The 17,434-nt window shown below is 56.4% G+C and overlaps 1 protein-coding gene across 8 annotated transcripts in view; it reads right to left on the reverse strand.

Annotated features, from left to right (window-relative positions):
• The window catches only part of LOC106033340 (ankyrin repeat and fibronectin type-III domain-containing protein 1-like), a 213,237-nt gene extending 195,864 nt beyond the window's left edge, over positions 1–17,373 (reverse strand). For 3 of the 8 annotated variants that reach the window (XM_066977702.1, XM_066977699.1, XM_066977703.1), the window contains exon 1: positions 3,432–3,571. Coding sequence is in view for 2 of the 8 variants with exons in the window: in XM_048061865.2 (XP_047917822.2) it covers positions 15,709–15,748 (40 nt within the window). In the remaining 6 variants the exon portion in view is untranslated. Of the gene's footprint in view, positions 1–167; positions 2,313–2,664; positions 2,777–2,836; positions 3,059–3,431; positions 3,572–15,708 lie in introns of those variants that run through there. The other 5 variants (XM_048061865.2, XM_048061904.2, XM_048061876.2 and 2 more) reach the window with 5 other exon arrangements.
• Between the last annotated feature and the right edge of the window lie 61 nt (positions 17,374–17,434).

The following is a 17,434-nucleotide window of genomic DNA, read 5'->3' on the forward strand; positions in this document are numbered from 1 at the left end:
CCCAGCAGCCGAAGCGGAGCAGAGACCGCATCAGCTGGGCCCACCCGAGCTACAGCACCCAGCCCTGCCTGACGCCCTGCCCGGAGCGTTTCAGCGCTGCCGAAATGGCACTGCTGTCCCAGCAAAGCTCCGTCCCCAGCCTCCAGCTACACAGCCTTGCTGCGTACCTTTTGGCACTCCCGACAAACAACCAGTGCCCTGGCTCTCCGGGGATCACCGCTCAGCCCCAGTGCTCTCGTTCTCACCCAGTGTGACACGACCGTGCAGGTTGGAGGTGAGCACATCAAACAGCAGGAGGCTCCAGCAGCACCTGGCAGGAAGGCAGGAACTAGATCGTTAAGGTCCCTTCCAACCCAAACCATTCCCTGATTCTATGATTTGCTGAGCAAACAGGCGGGGGGACGTGGGAAAGTGGCACCCCAAGGCGACAGGGGTATCCTGGGCTGCCGCTTGTCCCTTCCTGCTCCAGGGACTGCAGCCTCCATCAAAAGGGCTGCGGTGTTTTATATTGCCTCAGCACCACGCACCTGCCCACGCCGATGTCCTTTAACGTCTCACCTTGAACCAGGGAGAAGCTGGACACGAGTCAAAATAGAAAGGCGAGCGCAGCCAGGAGAAGACACAGACTGTACGGAGGAGAAACCCCCCAGGCTTAAAACAGCCCCGGCCACCACAGCGTGTTGAGCTCAGCCTGGGGCAGGCGGAGCAGCCGACACAGATTTCTCCTTTCGGAAGAAAACACGAGCCCCCGGGAGCAGCAGCCGCCACCTTGCGCTGCGGCAGACGGGGAGCAGCCGGGCACCGCCAGCAGCACGCCGGAGGGCATCCATCCCCGCGTCCCCCGCTGCCGGGGAGGGGACAGCTCTCGGACCTCAAGCAGCAGCCCCTGTAGTCGCACTTGTGAGCACCAGCTTCAGACGGGTGTCCAGAGCCGTGGCGCAGCGCTCCGTGTCCCAGCTCGGTCCCGCGCCGCTCCCCACCATTCCCAGCGCTAACGATGCTGCCAAGCAGAGGGCCGTAAATGAGAATGACGGTGGCTGAGCGCTGTGTAAATGGCAACGGCGTGCCCTCTTCGAAAATTAAATCCTTTCAGCTAACAAGAAGAGTGTTTGCTCTCGAGCTGGAGGGAAAGGGCTGGTAATTAAAAGCCCCATAGTCATAATGGCTGCCATACAGGGTAACATCTCGCCCTTTTCTGGCTATTAATTTAATTATCCTGATTTAATTATCCTGCAGGAACACGATACACGGCCACACGAGTTTCCCCCCAGATAAAGACCAGAAGTACAACTTCTCAAGCAGCACTCGAGAAACGCCTCGCCCCGCGCGCTGCCCGGGGCAGGAGATGCCTCCTCCTGCCAGAAGCTGTTCTCCAGGAACAGACGCTGAGATCGCGGCGCTTTCCTCACCGAGCCTGGGGCTTTTCTGGGGCATGGACCAGCCTCGCCAAAAACATTTGCCGCCCTACGCTGCCAGCTACCTCTCTGTGTGCTGGAGAAGACCTCCCGAGATGGGCGCAGCTCCACGGCGCAAACATGAGCCCAGCTCTGGGAAGCACTCAGATGATTTTTGTTAGCATTACAGCAGATCTGGATTTTTACTTAGTGGAAGGGGAGAGGGAAGGATGTAAGCTAAGTCATACGACTATTATGGGAAATATGTTCTCATAATTTTAAATGAGACGAGCAACTCTACTAAAAAATAAAGTCAACCAAGACTACCTTTGGTGCGGTGGGGTGAAAGCTGCAGCAAAAGGTCAACTTTCCGCCCTGTCCCTGGCACTCTGAACAGGAAGTTCCCACCTAACAGCACTGCCCCTTTGGGGGCAGAAGAGAAGGTACCGAGCAAGTCCCAGACTCCTCAAAACGCAGAAAGACTTCAGGAACCACACAGGAGTGAGTCCTCAGTACTGCAGTAGAATTAACTCAAGCAACTAAAGCAAAACAGCCGCACCCGGGAGGATGATACCACCAGGGGAAGCCCAGGTTTAAGATGTACAAAGCATCTCCCCTTGGGTTTAATTATTTCTAGAGTTAGTGTTTGATAGGCAGAATATTTACAATACAGAAGGCAGGCAAACAGCTCCCTCCCTCCCTATTTTACCGCTGTAATTATCTGCTGAGAGCAAGAAAAAGTAGCCGGGGGGGAAAGAGAGAGAGGATAAGCGAGCTGCTCCTGAGCATCCCCCTCAGCATCTCCTCCTGCCCTTGGGAGGGGAAGGCACGGGGAAGCAAACGGGGCTCCCGACAGCCCCTCCTTCACATGGCCTTCAGCGGGGTGAATGCTCACCGCCGGCCCCAGCCAGGCTGCTCACCCCATCCCATCCCATCCCATCCCATCCCGTCCCGTCCCGTCCCGTCCCGTCCCATCCCATCCCATCCCGTCCCATCCCACGTTCACGCATCCTGGGGACTCCTGGCCTAAAGGAACCAGCAGCCAGAAACCCACTCCTCGGTCTTCCTTCCCTTCTTTCTTTAAAGGGCACAGAGCTTCTTGCTTATATTCCAGAAGCTTTTTACAGGGTGCATCTGGACGCACCGTAGTCTCACTTGGCTGGCCGAGCTTCAATGCCACCAACATGGGAACTTGCCCTATACCCCCATTCCCAGCTGAACCCAAGGAAATCCATCTTTCAACAAGGGAAAAAAAAAAGAGGAACGCAACCTCCAGGGGGACAGGGCAGAGCCAGGGCTCCCTCCCGGGTCTGTCACCGGGCTTCGCATTTTCTACGGAAATCTCCTGGAAACAGGCAGAAGAAAAAAGCCCCAGTGCTGGAATCAACCTGCCGGCCGAGGAAACCCCAGAGCACACAACTGCACCGAAAGGACCGCAGGACCTGCTGAATGCACCATTCAGTAGAACAAATCTCCTCCGAAGCCAGCTTAGCCGGAGAGACAATGAAATCTTTCTGGAAAGCGGAGCCCCGCTCGGAACCAGCGGCGGAACGGGGCGGCCGCGGCTGAGCCCTTCCACGCGGGAGGACTGCCACCGAGCAGCAAAACAGCATTGCAAGAGCATGAAGTAATCCCACCCCTGCAGTCCCTGTTTTGCTATCCAATTAGCTACTCCAAGTGTAAAAGGGGAGGAAAAAAAAAAGGAAAAAAAAAAAAAAAAGGAAAAAAAAGCAGAAAGCGTGCTGCAAAGCCAGGAGATGTTTTGCAACGCGCGGACTCCTGGAGCACGGCCCCTGTGCTCCCAAAGCCACGGGCGCGGTGGAGGAAAGGGGGGGGGGGGAAAGGGGGCAGCAGAAGTGGGGGGACTGGGGGCAACAGAAAGGGGGGGGGGGCAGCAGAAAAGGGGGGGGGGGGAGGGAAGCAGAAGGAGGGGGGCAGCCGAAAAGGAGGGGGGGGGGGGCAGAAGGGGGGGGGGGCAGCAGAAAGTGGGGGGCAGCAGAAAGGGGGGGGTGCAGCAGCCGAAAAGGGGGCGCTCACTCGCTCCGCCGTCCCTCGGGCCCCTCCCGCGCCGCCGCCTCCCCGCACCCCGGGGCCCGGCTGCGGCCGCGGCTCGGGGGGCGCGGGGGAGGAAGCGGGCGGCGGGGGCGGCGCGGGGCGGGGGCGGCCCCGGGAGCCTCCCCCGTTCCCTTCCCTTCCCTTCCCTTCCCCTCCGGGCCCGGCCCGGCCCGCCCCGCCGCCTCCGGCCCCCCGGTGCCCGGCGGAAAGCGGCCGCGTCCCGGCCCGGTTGAGCGGCGCCGGGCGCAGGCGAAGCAGCGGCTGCAGCCCCGGGACCGGCCGCCGGGAGCCTCCCGTTGTCGGCCCCCGGCTGAGGCCGGGGCGCTCGGGAGCCGCGGGGTGGCGGCAGCAGGAGGGCCACCGGAGCTGCGGGGAGCGGCCCCGGGGCGGGCGGGTGCTCCCCGCGCCCTCTGCACCGAGTCGGGGAGCCGCAGGTGCGAGGCGTCACGGCCCCGAGGCAGCCCGCCGGCCCCGCGGCTCGGGCGGGACGGGGAAGCCTGCCCCCCCGAGAGACACCCGCGGATCCGATAAGGCGCGGGGCGAGGGCTGTCACTCTTCCCCGTGCCTCTCCCCTGCCCGGTGCCCGCCGGCCGCTTCTCGCCGCTGAGGCAGCCGGAGCCGGTAAAAACGCCCCAGCTGCAGCCCGCAGCCCCCCGGCCTCCTGCCCCCTCCGCCGGCTGCCGGCGACCCCCCGGGACCCGCTGCACCTGCAGCCCACCGCAGGGCCCCTGCAGCGGGCACGGCCCCGCGCCTCGCCGGGCAAAGCGACCCTGCGAGGGCCAGAAGCCGCTGCGGACACCCGCGTCTGCAGGCGGTGCTTGGGGCGCGTCCGCCTGCCACGCCGCACGGCCACGGCATTTCATCCGAGTGAAGAAGCTCAGAGCGCTGAAACACCCAGCGTTCGTACGAGCCAGCCTGAGAGGGTCCCGCTGCTGCCTGTCATTGGCGATGCCCCTCACGGCGGGCTGCGCCTGGTGATGGGGAGGTTGAGACCTCTGTGCTTTCCCGGCTGGGCTGCCCAGAAGCAGCCAGGTGGAGATGCTCACCTGCAACCCAAGGAGCATCCTGAAAGCCCCACGTTAGCGCTAACCTTCAGGCCGGGCCGTGTCGTGCCATCTCCAAAACGGCATCACCCTCACGCTTCACATCTGGCAAACCGAGCGCCAACCAAACCAGATAATTCAGCAGGGGAAAATACACTCTAGGGCTAAGAAGGAGAGATTCTACAGCGAAAACGGTTTCTGGGAGACACAAATACATTTTTCTTTGCATGATTAAACAGAAAAAAAACCCAACAGGCCCACATCTGGCAGAGGAGCTGTGGTATGGGCTGAGCTCCCAGCCAAAACACTTGAGGCATCCTCTGAATAAGGAAGGAAAAATGTTTTCCCCTCTCAACTGAGGGCACCCTTGATGCAGAGCATCCGAGCCAGCGGAGGGCTGGTGCTGAGCCGTGGCTGTGCTTGGGGCCGCGCCAGAGTTCATAGTCCTGGCGTGTAAAGGCAGGAGGGGGTCTGAGGTGCTGTGCGCTGGCTGCATCTCACAGCGCCTCCAGGGCACGCTGCTGCCTACACGAACAGGAGCAAAGTCCAGGCACCGACCCTCCCGGCGCTGACTCCGGCAGCGGTACCCGCTCCTCACACCCACAGACGTGCCCGCGTTGTCCCAGTGGGGCTTTCCACAGAGAGCAGCAAGCTCTGGGATCAGTCCCCACACGTTTATCCACGATCCAGCTCCACACAGCTGCCAGAGCTGAGGAAGGCTGTGTTGCACCAGGGACACAGAATCCCAGAATGGCTGGGGTTGGAAGGGACCTTAAAGATCACCTAACTCCAACCCCCTGCCCTGGGCAGCGATGCCACCCACTGGATCAGGTTGGCCACGGCCCCATCCAGCCTGGCCTCAAACACCTCCAGGGATGGGGCATCCACAGCTGCTCTTGGCAAGCTGTGCCAGTGCCTCACTACGCTTACAGTGGAGAACTTCCTCCCAACATTTAGTCTAAATCTATCCTCTTTTAGTTTAAGACCATTCTTCCTCGTCCTATCATTATCTATCCGAGTAAAGAGTCCTTCTCCATCCTTTTTATAAGAGCCCTTTAAGTATTGAAAGGCTGCAGTGAGGTCTTCCTGGAGCCTTCTCAACCCTTTTTTAAAAACGGGAGCGATGTTCCTCTTTTTCCACCCACAGGGAACTTCTGACTGCCAGGACTTTTCAAATATGATGGAGAGGGGCTTGGGGACTACACCAGCCGGTTCCCTCAGGACCCTGGGATGCATCGCCAGGCCCCACAGACTTGTAGTTCAGTTGCATCGGGAGGTCCTGAGCCTGCTCTCCACTTGCAGCGGGAGGCACTCCGCTCCCCCGGGCCCCATCTAGAGGTTCAGGGGCTCGAGAGATGTGGCAAGTCTGACCACCAGTGAAGACCAAGGCAAAGAACTAGTTAGGTACCGCTGCCCTCTCCTCCTCTGTTGTTACCTGTTCTCCATTTGCCAGAGGCACTACACCTTCCCGGTCTTTCTTTTGTGGCCAACGTACCCGCAGAACCCCTTCTTGTTATTCTCTTCATCCCTTGCCAAGTTTAGTTCTGTCCGTGCCTTGGCTTTCCTGCTCCCATCCCTGCACACCCAGACAGCATTTCTCTACCCTTCCCGGGGCACGCGGCCCTGCTTCCACCCTCTGTGCATTTCCTTCTTTTGCCTAAGTTTACCAGCAGATCCTTATTCAACCACGCTGGTTTCCTACCTTCCCTGCTTGATTTATTACATATGGAATAGAGAGCTTTTGCGCTCCGAGGAAAATATCCTGAAAGAGTTGCCAGCTCTGATCAGGTCCTCTGTCCCTAAAGAGCGCGTCCCGTGGGATCTCCTCCGCTAATTCTCTGAACAGCTGGAAGCTGACTCTTACGAAGCTCAGGGGTCTGACTTTGCTCTTAGCCAGGCCAGATCACAAACTCAGCCAGTGCGTGGTCACTGCAACCCAGGCTTCCTTCAGTCTTAACCTCTTTTAGGAGCTCTTCTGCAGCGGTGAGCACCAGGTCCGGTGACTTCTCCTCGGGTTGTTTGTCTAATGCATCACGTAAGGATAAAGGGGCCAGCGCGGCCGGGGCGCGGGCAGGCTGCTGGGCTGCACGTGGCGCTTTGGGGCCAGACGTGTCCCATGTCACTGCTGCCACTGCGGGGGGGAGGCCTCGAGGGGAATGGCAACAGGGCACTGCCTGGTGCCCTGGGAGCAGGAGGTCCCGGAGTGCCAGGAGACAGAGAGCTCTCTGGACAGGTAGAAGGAGCAGTGAATGCCAGTGCTTTTTGGCTAAGTTGATTTCTGGCAGTGACGACTCTGTTGCTGATGGCTTCTGCAACAAGAACCACCCCAGGCACCACTGTTCATCACCCAGGGTGTCCTGAGCACCCCTCTCCCCATCTCGTTCCTCCTATTTTAGATAGCTTCTCCACACGACTGGACAAAACGACTCTTAACCTCTGCTCAGGCAGCTCCAACCCAGCTGTGAACCAGTGGGCTGCCAGAAAAATGAGCTGCAATGAATGCTGAAAGTCTCTCGCTTTCCAGTCCTCTACAAAGAGCTCAGACAGAACAATTACAACGGAAGGGCAGCCTCATCGCGGACAGCAGAGCCTTCCAGAGCACATTGCTTTTTCAGGGTCAAGACACCAGCTATGCTTTACATCGTCAGACAACACGTGAACAAGGGCAACAAAGCTAACTCAGACACTGACATTTTGCACCCGTGAAGCCAAATCCTTCCCCGTGGGCTCCCCCTACTGAGCCCACGGACAGGGAGCAGCTCCCCTTGCATGGCTGCAGGCTCCGAGGGGCCAGCTCACCTCCAGAGCAGGTCCTCCAAGCTCCTGGTGCCACCCCTGGGAGCACCTTGCCCAGGCCAGCCCTGCTGCAGCCGGTGCACAGCCTCCCCAGCGGGCTGCACCCCGCGGCGAGGGCGGCACCGGTGCGTGCACAGGAGCAGGGCACGCAGAGAGCACCGTCACCCCGCTGGGAGGAGGACAAGTCTCCTCTACCAGGACCCCCGAGGGCAGGTGCTGGTGAGCGGAGGGACAACAGAGGTGGGGCTCTCCAGTGACAGGGGTTAAGAGACCCGCTCCAGCCGTGTCGGAGAAGTTGGCGCTGGAGCTGTTTGTGCTGGGGATTAATGTAGGCTTGGATAAGCACAGGATTTCGGTCTCTGCAGCTATTAAGACAGAGCCTTTCAGCATACCTCTCTTTATTCCCAAGATACTCATCAGATAGGTTTCGCCCTGTCTGAACAGAATTTGGTCCCATCCTGACCTAGACAGTGTCTGTGGTGCTGAGCCCCCTACAGTCACTCACCCCTCATCCAGGGAAAAAAACCAGCAGACACGAGCCTAAAAGAGGCAATCTCAGCTTCTCAGTGTCCTCTTCAGGCTCCCTTCCCAGTGGGTTTGCAGGGCCGTGGAGCAGCAGCAGGCTTAGCAAGGCCCCCCCGGGGCCCGCACAGCCCCGAGCTGGGTCTCAGCACCTCCGCCCAGCCCCGAGGCACGAGTGGAAGCCCCTGCAAGGCACAGCCAGCAAGGTCAGCCAGGGGCTTCCTGGAGTTACTGAAGTCCCTGAATCTTAAGAGACCTTGATTTTATAGGAGAGCCTGATCTTCCTTCTACCAGTTTGAAGTTGGGAAGGGGGTTTCGCGCTGAAGGGCGGCCTGACCAGTGGCATTTTGCTTGGCACGGAAGGAAAGCCTGTTATATGGCAACACGACTGTGTACCACTTCTCTAAGGACCTTGGTGCGTGCACACGCCTGTTTATCATACTTCACACAGGTAACATTAATACCCGCCGGGGGCTGCAGATGAGACGTTGCCAGAAACTCAGTCCGTTCGATATACCCCTTCCCTTCTGGGCAGTATCTTCTGCTGATCAGACTGCACCTTCATTACAAGGCTTCATTCATCTGAACTGTCAGTACGTGGTTCGACACCTAGCTGCAAAAACCTTGTCTTACCCCTCCTCTCGCTGCCAAGGCTTCCAGCGCAGTCTGTAATGAAGGTGACCCCTAATGAGCTGACACAAGACGCAGTGATGGATGGCACTTGCCTCACGAAGGGCTGATCAAAGAGCTGCGCTTTCTGGTTGGGTAGCGTAATTAACGGTAATTTCTAAAAAAAATCAGTTTCAGGTTGATGAAAAATGCCAGGTCTGACAGCTCATGAGCGTTAAGCCACCCTGTGATCTGTAGCACAGATACAGCAATAACCCAGCACGGCGCCCTCCTTCCCAGGCTGAAGTACCTTCTTCATTTCCAGCGCCAGTCCCTGCCAGCAGCCCGGGACCCCCCGCCCGGCCAAGCCCGACACGTGGGCTCACAGGGCGATGGGACCGGCCCCCAGGGAGCTGCTCGGCCGCAGTGGGCCCTGCTTTTGGGGCTGTCACGCTCAGCCCCAGCCTTGGCCCCGCTCCCAGAGCTGTTCGTCAGTGCCTGGAGGAGTTGGAGGGGACTCACATCAAGGCAGAGAGTCTTCTCCAAGAAAGGGGGCAGCTCCGACAATGGTTTGTGAGATTTCTGCCTTAGATGCTGGTTCCAAAAGTGGAGAGTCAGAGAAAGCTGTCAGAAGCTGCAGGAGGTGCTGGGAAAAGCGTGAGAGATGCTGTTTTCACAGCTGAGCAAGCTGGAGTTATCCTAGGACGAGCGAGGAAGTAACACTGGCCTGTGAACGTCTCAGCGGGGAACAGGTTCACTGCTGATGCTTGGTGGTGAGGCTTCAAAAGGCACTTGCTAATCTAATTTCTCATCACCTTCAGCAGTCACCAGAAAGGTTTCCTGCTGGTATGGCAGGCTGCAAAGTTAGTACATCAATGGGCCCACGGAGCAGCACCCAGAGCCTGGGCAAGGGAGCAGGGACAGGCGGACGCCTTTCAGCACAACCAGCTGCTCAGCCTGGCCATCCTGCAGTCCTCATCTCAAACGTGGAGCAAATCTGTTCACCACCACCCAGGATCACAAAGCCAGGATTGCCTGGGACCCCAGGGAGCTCTTCTCCAGGTGTGCTGAATCCCCTGAAAGCCCTGATCAGAACAGCGTGCAGGCAGTTCTTTGGTCTTGATACTTTGAATTTCTTGCCGGTCCACAGACTCACAGGTTATGTTCAAGCTACTTGGCCCCCTGGGTTCATCTGTGACCCCCCAAATACCCAGATATTTAATCCCCAGCTCCCAGGCTCCCACTTTGCTTTGAGCCCTCCTGCTTACCTCTTCAGACGTGCGAGGACTGGATGGAGCAAACAGCCCCCAGCACGGGCTGTGCTAAGAGCTCCTGAACGCACTGCTGGCACCTGCCCTGCCTGGCAGGGAGAGAGCAGCCTCTGGGGGAAAATAACAAGCACCTGACTGCAATATCCCTGCTTCTGTCCTTTGTGAAAAGGGCCATGGCTTTGGGCTGGCTCCCTCCTTCAGCTCCTGATATGACACTGACCCCACCTGACACACCGAAAATACAAAGGGGGCTCCCGGCCTCTTACACCTCTCATTCAGTCCTTCCACAGTGCCCCAGCCCAGCGGGACAGCGTGGGCTTTTCCCAGGTGATAGAATTAGCCCCTCACCCGGGCCTTTAGGATTTGAAGGGAGGCTGTCTCCACTCAAGGCCCCCCTGCGGTGAGGCTCTCTGCCAGCTCAACATAGAGATAAAAACCTAACACTGAATACAGAGGTGGTCAAGTGCTGGCTGATCCACTGGGGGATGAAGGGGCTTGGAAACCCTCTCAGCCACCCCATTAGCAGCTCCGCACTGACGCCTGCGCTCCCCATCACCACCGGAGCAGCCACACGGCTGTACCAGACCCTTCCTCGCTCAGGCCAAGGCTGGGCTCTGCCCTAGTGAAGATAAACACCAAATTCACAGGGACTTCACTTCGTGTTTTCACACGCAGGCGTGAAGCAGATCTGGTGATGCTCATCGGAATGATGCATCTGATTTAATATGCTGAAAACAACGGTTCAAAGCTGCTTACAGAGCGTTGGGCATGATCAAACTGCCTGGGGAAATCAGGCAGTGAAAGAGGGTGCCTATAGCTGGCCCATCTTAAAATAGCTTCCTTGGAAAAGCTGGAGCCGCTGATTGTGAGACTGCACCTCTGATGGCTCTTAATCAGTGCTTGCTTCAAAGTACGAAGGAGAACCGAAGCAACTTTTTCATCTTCAGTCTGATATGACCTCCCATTAAGAACTAATAACTGCTTCTACTGATGATTAGAGTCTTAGCGTTTCAGCACACCCGGTGGGGATACTAAAGGAGCGTGAAACCGCTCGAGAGATGGAGGATGACTGCTGCAGGCAGATGGCATGGGATGGAAATATCGACCCTTCCAGGATGATCCAGGCACACAGCACTGATATATATATTTTCTCAGAGATGAGGCCTTAAGAAAAGAATTTACATTCCCTTGCCATTCAAAAACAGCAGATGGGAACTTTTATGAATAAATCCAAGAGCTGGAGCTGTCTGATAGTGCCGACCTTGCTGACAAGGATGAGAAAGAAGGTTGTTCTAGTGCAGATATCAGCAGGGACTGCAGAGATGCCCTCCTAGCAGATGGGTGAGTGAGAAACTGAGTGTGAGATATGATCAGAGAGCAGAAGTCTTTCCAAGGATGATGTGCATGTGTCTGCATGTCTGGAGCAGTTCAGAATCGATTGATTGGAAAGGTGCTTACTCGGTTTCAGCTGAATGCGCTCAGAGAGATGAAAAACGGACAGTTGTATTTGGAAGCCTTTATAGCCGAAAGCGCCTCGAAAAACTCCGTCTTATGTGCTAAATCAAGTTCAGGAGTAATGAAAAGGAGATCTCTAGCATATGGAGACTTGCAGTAATTTTTGAATTCCAGATGGGGAAGATGAGACTGAATAAAGTAAATCAATGAGCTCAGCTCTAAGTGTGATTGCTGCCCACTGGGAACGGGACAGAGCTCATCAAACGCTCTTACCTATGCAACAGATGATGTGATGGCCTGGAGCTGAAAGGTCTTGTCTGAGTCCGCTGCCAAAGATGAATATGATATTAATTTGATCTGATTAATCAGATTTGAATCTGACAGTAATGTTTGCAGAAATTTAAACACCTTCCTCCACCTGAAACAGTTCTTTCTGTCATTAGCTTTCAGATACAGCCTGTCCTAATCGGTTTTGCACAGACTTTTTGAGACAGCATCAAATGCTCTATTAAAATCCAAATATATTACTGCAGCCTCTTCTAGCATCAGTCACTACACCACAGAAGAGGCAGGGAGGGCACTCAGAACTGGCATTTGCCTTCGCCTCTAACTCCATATTATTAGCTAAAGAAGGAGAATAATAAAAGAGCGATTAGAAAACGCATTTCATGGCTTATTGTCCTGGCTTTGCTGCCAGAAAAGCACAGAGAACTCTGCCTCTGAGGACCTCTGTTGATGTGGATATACAAGTGTCTGGAGGTTTTTCTTTCCCACTGTTTCTTCCATTCCCAGCGGAGGGAGGCGTTGGATGTGTGGGGCGGCTGGGCTGAGCCCAGCTGTGCTCTCCCGATCCCGCTGCACGGGCACTTCCAGGCAAGTGCAGCAAAACAACCCTCACGTCCTGACCAGAAACATCTTGAGGTGGGAAAAGACAGACCCCGTCCAAGTTAAAGGTTCAATGTTCCTTTCTTTAATTGGAAGGAAGATATTTGGGAATAAACGTAGTCGTGTTTGTCTCAGAAGCCTCACCTCTCCCAGGTACATATGCCCCATGCTTGGGCTTCTAATAAGCAGAGAGCCAGCAAGGTTTTAGCCTTTATCTGTGAGTATTACAGCAGCAGATGAGAAAATAAATTTGCTTTATACTTTACCAGCAACTCAGAGAAATAGGAAAAGATTCCCTTTGGCTTTTGCTCCCCTCCATCCTCCACGGGGCTCAGACTCAAACCCGGCATCCGTCAGAGCCCGAGCTCGCTTGCGTCAGAGGCTGGGGGTCATCGGAGTCAGCACAGCTGAGGCACCTGCTGCCCCCAGCCCTCGTGTTCCTGCTGAAGCTTCCCGAGCACAGGAACACCACCGCAGGCCAGAGGCTGCTCAGCGTGGCAGGGACGGGGAGCTCGGGGTCACAGGCCTTATGGATCATGCCAAGACCAACGCGGTTTCCGCCGGCAGCGAGCAGCAGAAGCACGGGACACAGCCAGACAGCAGGCAGGGTTATTTCCCCAGCAAATTCTCCCCTGCAAACTGTGGATCAGGGATTCCTGCCCCAGAGCTCAGCTCTTTGCATTTACCTTCTATCATTTTTGGTTTTGTTTTGTTTTCTGTTTTTTTTTTTCTTCTCGTGAGTTTCTCCAATGGCTTCTTTTTTTTTTCCTTCCTCGGGGTGCAAACACCCCAAGCACCAAGCGGTCACGCAAACCTCATGGCAAAGCTGTCTAGTGGGATTAAGGCTTTCTAGCAGAGAAATAAGCCCTGGGTGAAGAAACAGATCACTTCAAGGGACTCTGCTCTGCTGGGGCCTTTCCACATCACAGCTGCAGTGAGCTTCTTGTTTGAAAGCAGCAGTGCTGGTGCTGGAGGGGCTCTCCTGCCACCCTGAGCGAAGCAGCCCCCAGGCAGCGAGGTGTGGGTAAGCATGCAGGCGTGAAGGCTCCCTGACACGTCACTGCACGTGTTTCAGGGGCAGGTCCAATGCTATCCATGTGTGAGTCTGCGGCAGGAGAAGTCCTGGTCCACGGGTGGGTGCTCCCAGTCCCACAGAAAGCCCACCTCCCCCACTTCATGAAGACCCGTGCTGCGAGAAGGCTGGGAAAAAGGAAGGAGCCCTCAGGTTTCCACGTGGCTGTGCTTTCCCAGCCTGTAAATCAGCCAGCGAGAAGCCTCAAGGGTAAAACAGCCCCATAAATTCCTCAGCAACACAGGGACCCTCTGCACAGGACTGCACCAGACCTATTCACAGTCTGACAACTCTGAGCGACACACCGTGAGCATTCGGTGTGAACCGAGACCTCAGCTTGGGTTCAGGATTGTGAAGATGTGCTAACGTGATCATCCTTCACACGTTCGCTCCCCAGCAGGGGATTAATCCCCTGCTTCCCCTGTGGCATACCCACTGCCCGCCTGGTTTTACGGGAACAGCTTGTATTAAGTGCATCTTTTTCTACCAGGACAGGGAAGGAAAGACCCTGTTGAAGACCCGCCGGCAGAAAACACAGCCGCCGGAGGCAGAAGGCTCCTGCACACGGTGTTCGCAGCGTGACGAATCGCTGCAGATGTTTTCCAAACACCCTGGCCGAGTCTCCTTGACCCCGAGACTCACCCCACAGCACAGATCTCCTTGCTGAAACACCCTGCTCCCCCCGCGCCACAGCGCCTCGCTTCCTTCCATCCTCGTGGCCAAGCAGGCTCTGCGGAGAGCCAGACCGGAGCCGCACACCCTGGGCAGAGATGCCCCTCGCCGCGGGCCAGAGCTTCATCCCCTGCTGTCGACGGGCAGCCTCACAGTGCTGCAGACCCCCCCTCCTGCCCGTGGCCTGCTCTGTGCTCCAGCACTGCAGCCGGAGGCGCCTGGAGGAAGGTTCATCTCCCCAGCTCCCGGGAGAGCTCTCCCCATCGGGCCACGGCAGCTGCTTGGTGGCTGCGGCGTGAGCAGGCACTGCTGGAGCCCGCAGTAATGCACAGCAGAGAAACCCAGCTGCCAGCGCCCTGCGTGCCCCCCACGGGGCTGTTGCCCGCCCCAAACTCCAGGCCGACAGTGGAAATTGCTGTTCGGACACCCCACGCCTCAGGAGACCACATTTGGAAAGATATTCCCTTTTCTTTCTGGATCTTCCCACCGTTCCCAGCATTCGTCTCCCGGACAACTTCACAAAGCTGTTGTTTGTCCCGATTTTACAAACGCGTGCAACCTGTGCCCTGCAGCTCGGGAACGTGCCTGCGGGCTGACACAGCACCCGCTGGGTACCCCAGGGAGATCCACGTGCCCCCTGCACGCAGGCGTCCCTCACTCCCAGCTGCGGACAGCCTCTTCCCAGGGCATTTTGCATCCCTTTCCCACATCTTGCTGATAGCCCTGTGAATTCTGCAGGGATTTCAGTTGCAGCAAAATACAGGGCTTGGGAATCTATTTATAACCCATGTTTCCCACAGATTAATTTCCTGGAGTCTTTGCTCCAAAAAGACGACAACAAGGGCTGAAGAAGGATCTTTGGATATTTATGCATTTTTACAGCAGCACAGCAACATCCACAGGCTTGCGCTGGAATTACTGTGAGGCTTTCCCCTCCCTCCCTCGGCTCAAACAAGAATATTTTGGGACCCAGAGAAGAGTGTGTGTCAGTTCCCCAGTCTTTAAGGTGTCTCTCCAGAACCTGAGGAGTTTGTATAGGACATTACCCTGGGGCATACAGGGAGGACTTTCCTGTGTCAGCTCAGCAGATGCTCTCATCTCTAAGGGCAGCACGCAGGAGGAGTACGGCTTGGATAATATAATAAAGTTTGTGTAGGTTTATTAGTGATGAACTGCTAGATGCAATAGTCTAACAGGATCATTTAAGGCTTTCCAGCACAGAAATAAGCACTGGGTGAAGAAGCAGTTTACTTTAGGGAATCTGCCCTGCTTCAGTCTCTTGCTTTTTTTTCCTTGGTGTTCATGCAAGTGTGATGCCTGCTTGAATTTTACCCTAGGGACTCCTGCCATGATAGCCTCTGGGCTGAGTTTTCAAAGGCCTTTAGGCACCCAGCAGGAGATCCAAGTGTATGGACAGCTATATTTATTAGCTTCCAGGCATTTGACAGTCAGGCCATCAGTAAAGAAGGAATATGGACTGCAGAATATTACCGGGCACCTGTCAATGTGAGCAACAAATGCTGACACCGTAACTTCCCCCACATTTCACCTATGCAAAACACTTTACCATTGCAGGGACTGAAAATAACTGGAGCAGCCGCCATTTCTACATTGCACAGGTATTTTAACCTACTTGTCTTTTGTAAATAGATCTTTAAGTAGTAATTAGCATCAACTTAAATGTTATTTAGCATGTGCTGTATCACAGAACCCAGCATTTTCCCAGCAAGCACTAACATGAAATAAAATGATAGTTTAGACTCTGTTAGTTTGAAACACAGTCACTCAGTCCTGACCCAAATGTCTCCTGTGCCGGCACACCAGGTCAGTACTGGGTCAGGGCTCACTGCTTTGTGAACAGAATATTGCTTTTTGCTCTTTACCCCTTCTACCAGGAGCTGCAGTCAGTGAAAAAAAAAATCAGACACAATTACCTTGGATTTTGCCAGATGAGCCACAGGAAAGGCTCCACATCCGCGAGAGAAGGCCCGACTCAGTTTGCCCAGCAGCTGCCCTGTTGCAAGGCTCAACAGAAGGCAGCAGGAGCTGGTGGGAGAGGTGCAGACAGAGCAGGAGAGGCGCTGCTCACACAGGACGGGAGCACTCTTACGGCAGAAAGGCTGCTCTGTCATGGGCAGGTCTTGAGCCTCAAGTATTAGCAGAGTGCTTTGATCCCTGTCAGAAAGTTTCTGCTCTCCACCTGCTAATTATCACCTCACCCCAACTCTTGCAGCACAGTTTCGCTCCACAGCTTAACAAACGCTGTGCTCACCGCTGTTAGAAGGGGCAGCTCCGGCCTCACCCTCCTGACACGCCGCCCCTCTGATTTCCTGGTGGCAGCAGTGCTCGCGCAGCCTTGCTCCGACTCCAGGCCAGGAACAGGCTCTAGCACTGGTGGCATGAAATGGCCACCTGTCCTTCTTCCCAGTGGGAGCGCCCTTTCCATCCTTCTTCCCAGCATTGCAGCCTTCTTAGCCTCGGTAGGCATCCCGCTGCCTGCACAAAGCCAGAGGTTCTGGAGGGGTCGCGCGCCTGGTTCATCTCAAATGCCGAGTGAAACTTGGTGGGGGGGGCCTTCCTTTTTCAGCATTTCCAAACCACGGAGACGTGGTGCAGAAGCTGGTGACATCAGATCAAGCCTCCTGTGACTTTCCTACAGTACAGCAGACTGATCTTCTCTTCAGCTGTTTTTAATCGCTTAAATGTCAACAGCACGCAGGTGCCTAACAAGATCTTCGCCTCCCTTCTCCTGCAGCACCTGGCTGCAGCAGAGGCCGGCCCTGCGCTGAGCAGGAGCAGAACCGCACCTCGGCACCACAGCTGCGACCGGCTTTTAAACCTCCTTGGGAGAAAACCGTGGCAACAATTCTGCCTAAAGATGGGAGTCAGAAGACATGTTGCGTGCTTGGAGTTGAGATGAAACCATCTATTTGGCCAAAAACATCTTAGGGACTCGTTGTTTGCACCGAAATGCAAATTCTAGCACGCCTGGCGATTCCAAGCCCTTTGTGCCCAAAGAGGTGATCCATCCAGAAGGCCTGCAGGGGCCCTGCCGGTGCCGGGCGGCTCGCAGCGCTGCAGCCGCTGACCTGCCCGGTTCCTGCGTGCCCTGCCCGACGTTTCGGGTAGCGCTGCGGGGCCCGCTGGCCCGTGGAGGAGCAGGCCGGGCGCTGCCTGGCCTCGGAAAGCAGAATCGTTGGGTGTTGTGAACTCGGGCCTACCTGTGAGACACAGGCTGCTGAGAGGACGGCATAATGCTCCGCTTCTGCTGCCAAGTTAGCAGAAATCCGTTCTCTGCGCGCCCCAGATGCACAAACGGCTTCTGGAAGCAGGCTGTGACGATGCTGGCGGCAGCCCAGAACGCACTGCGAGATCGGCTCCACGCTTTTACTGATATAAAAATAACGCTTCGCGAGGGGCTTACAGCCCTGGCTCCACAAGCGCTGCGGGCGCACCGAGAGCCCCCCGGCTTTCTCTCCACGAAAGCCTGCGGTTAGGGGGCGACAGGGGAACCCCCAACATCCCACCCTGGGGACACAGCCCTCCGAGGCGAGGACACCTCAGACGCCCTGCGCGGGCACCGCGGCCTCCCACACCCCCAGCTCGCGCGGGCCGGGCGGACCGGGGCGGCCGGGGGCGGGCGGCGCAGCGGGGCCGGCC

Source organism: Anser cygnoides, chromosome 15 (assembly GCF_040182565.1).
Source record: "Anser cygnoides isolate HZ-2024a breed goose chromosome 15, Taihu_goose_T2T_genome, whole genome shotgun sequence".
NCBI classification, from domain to species: Eukaryota; Metazoa; Chordata; class Aves; order Anseriformes; family Anatidae; genus Anser; species Anser cygnoides.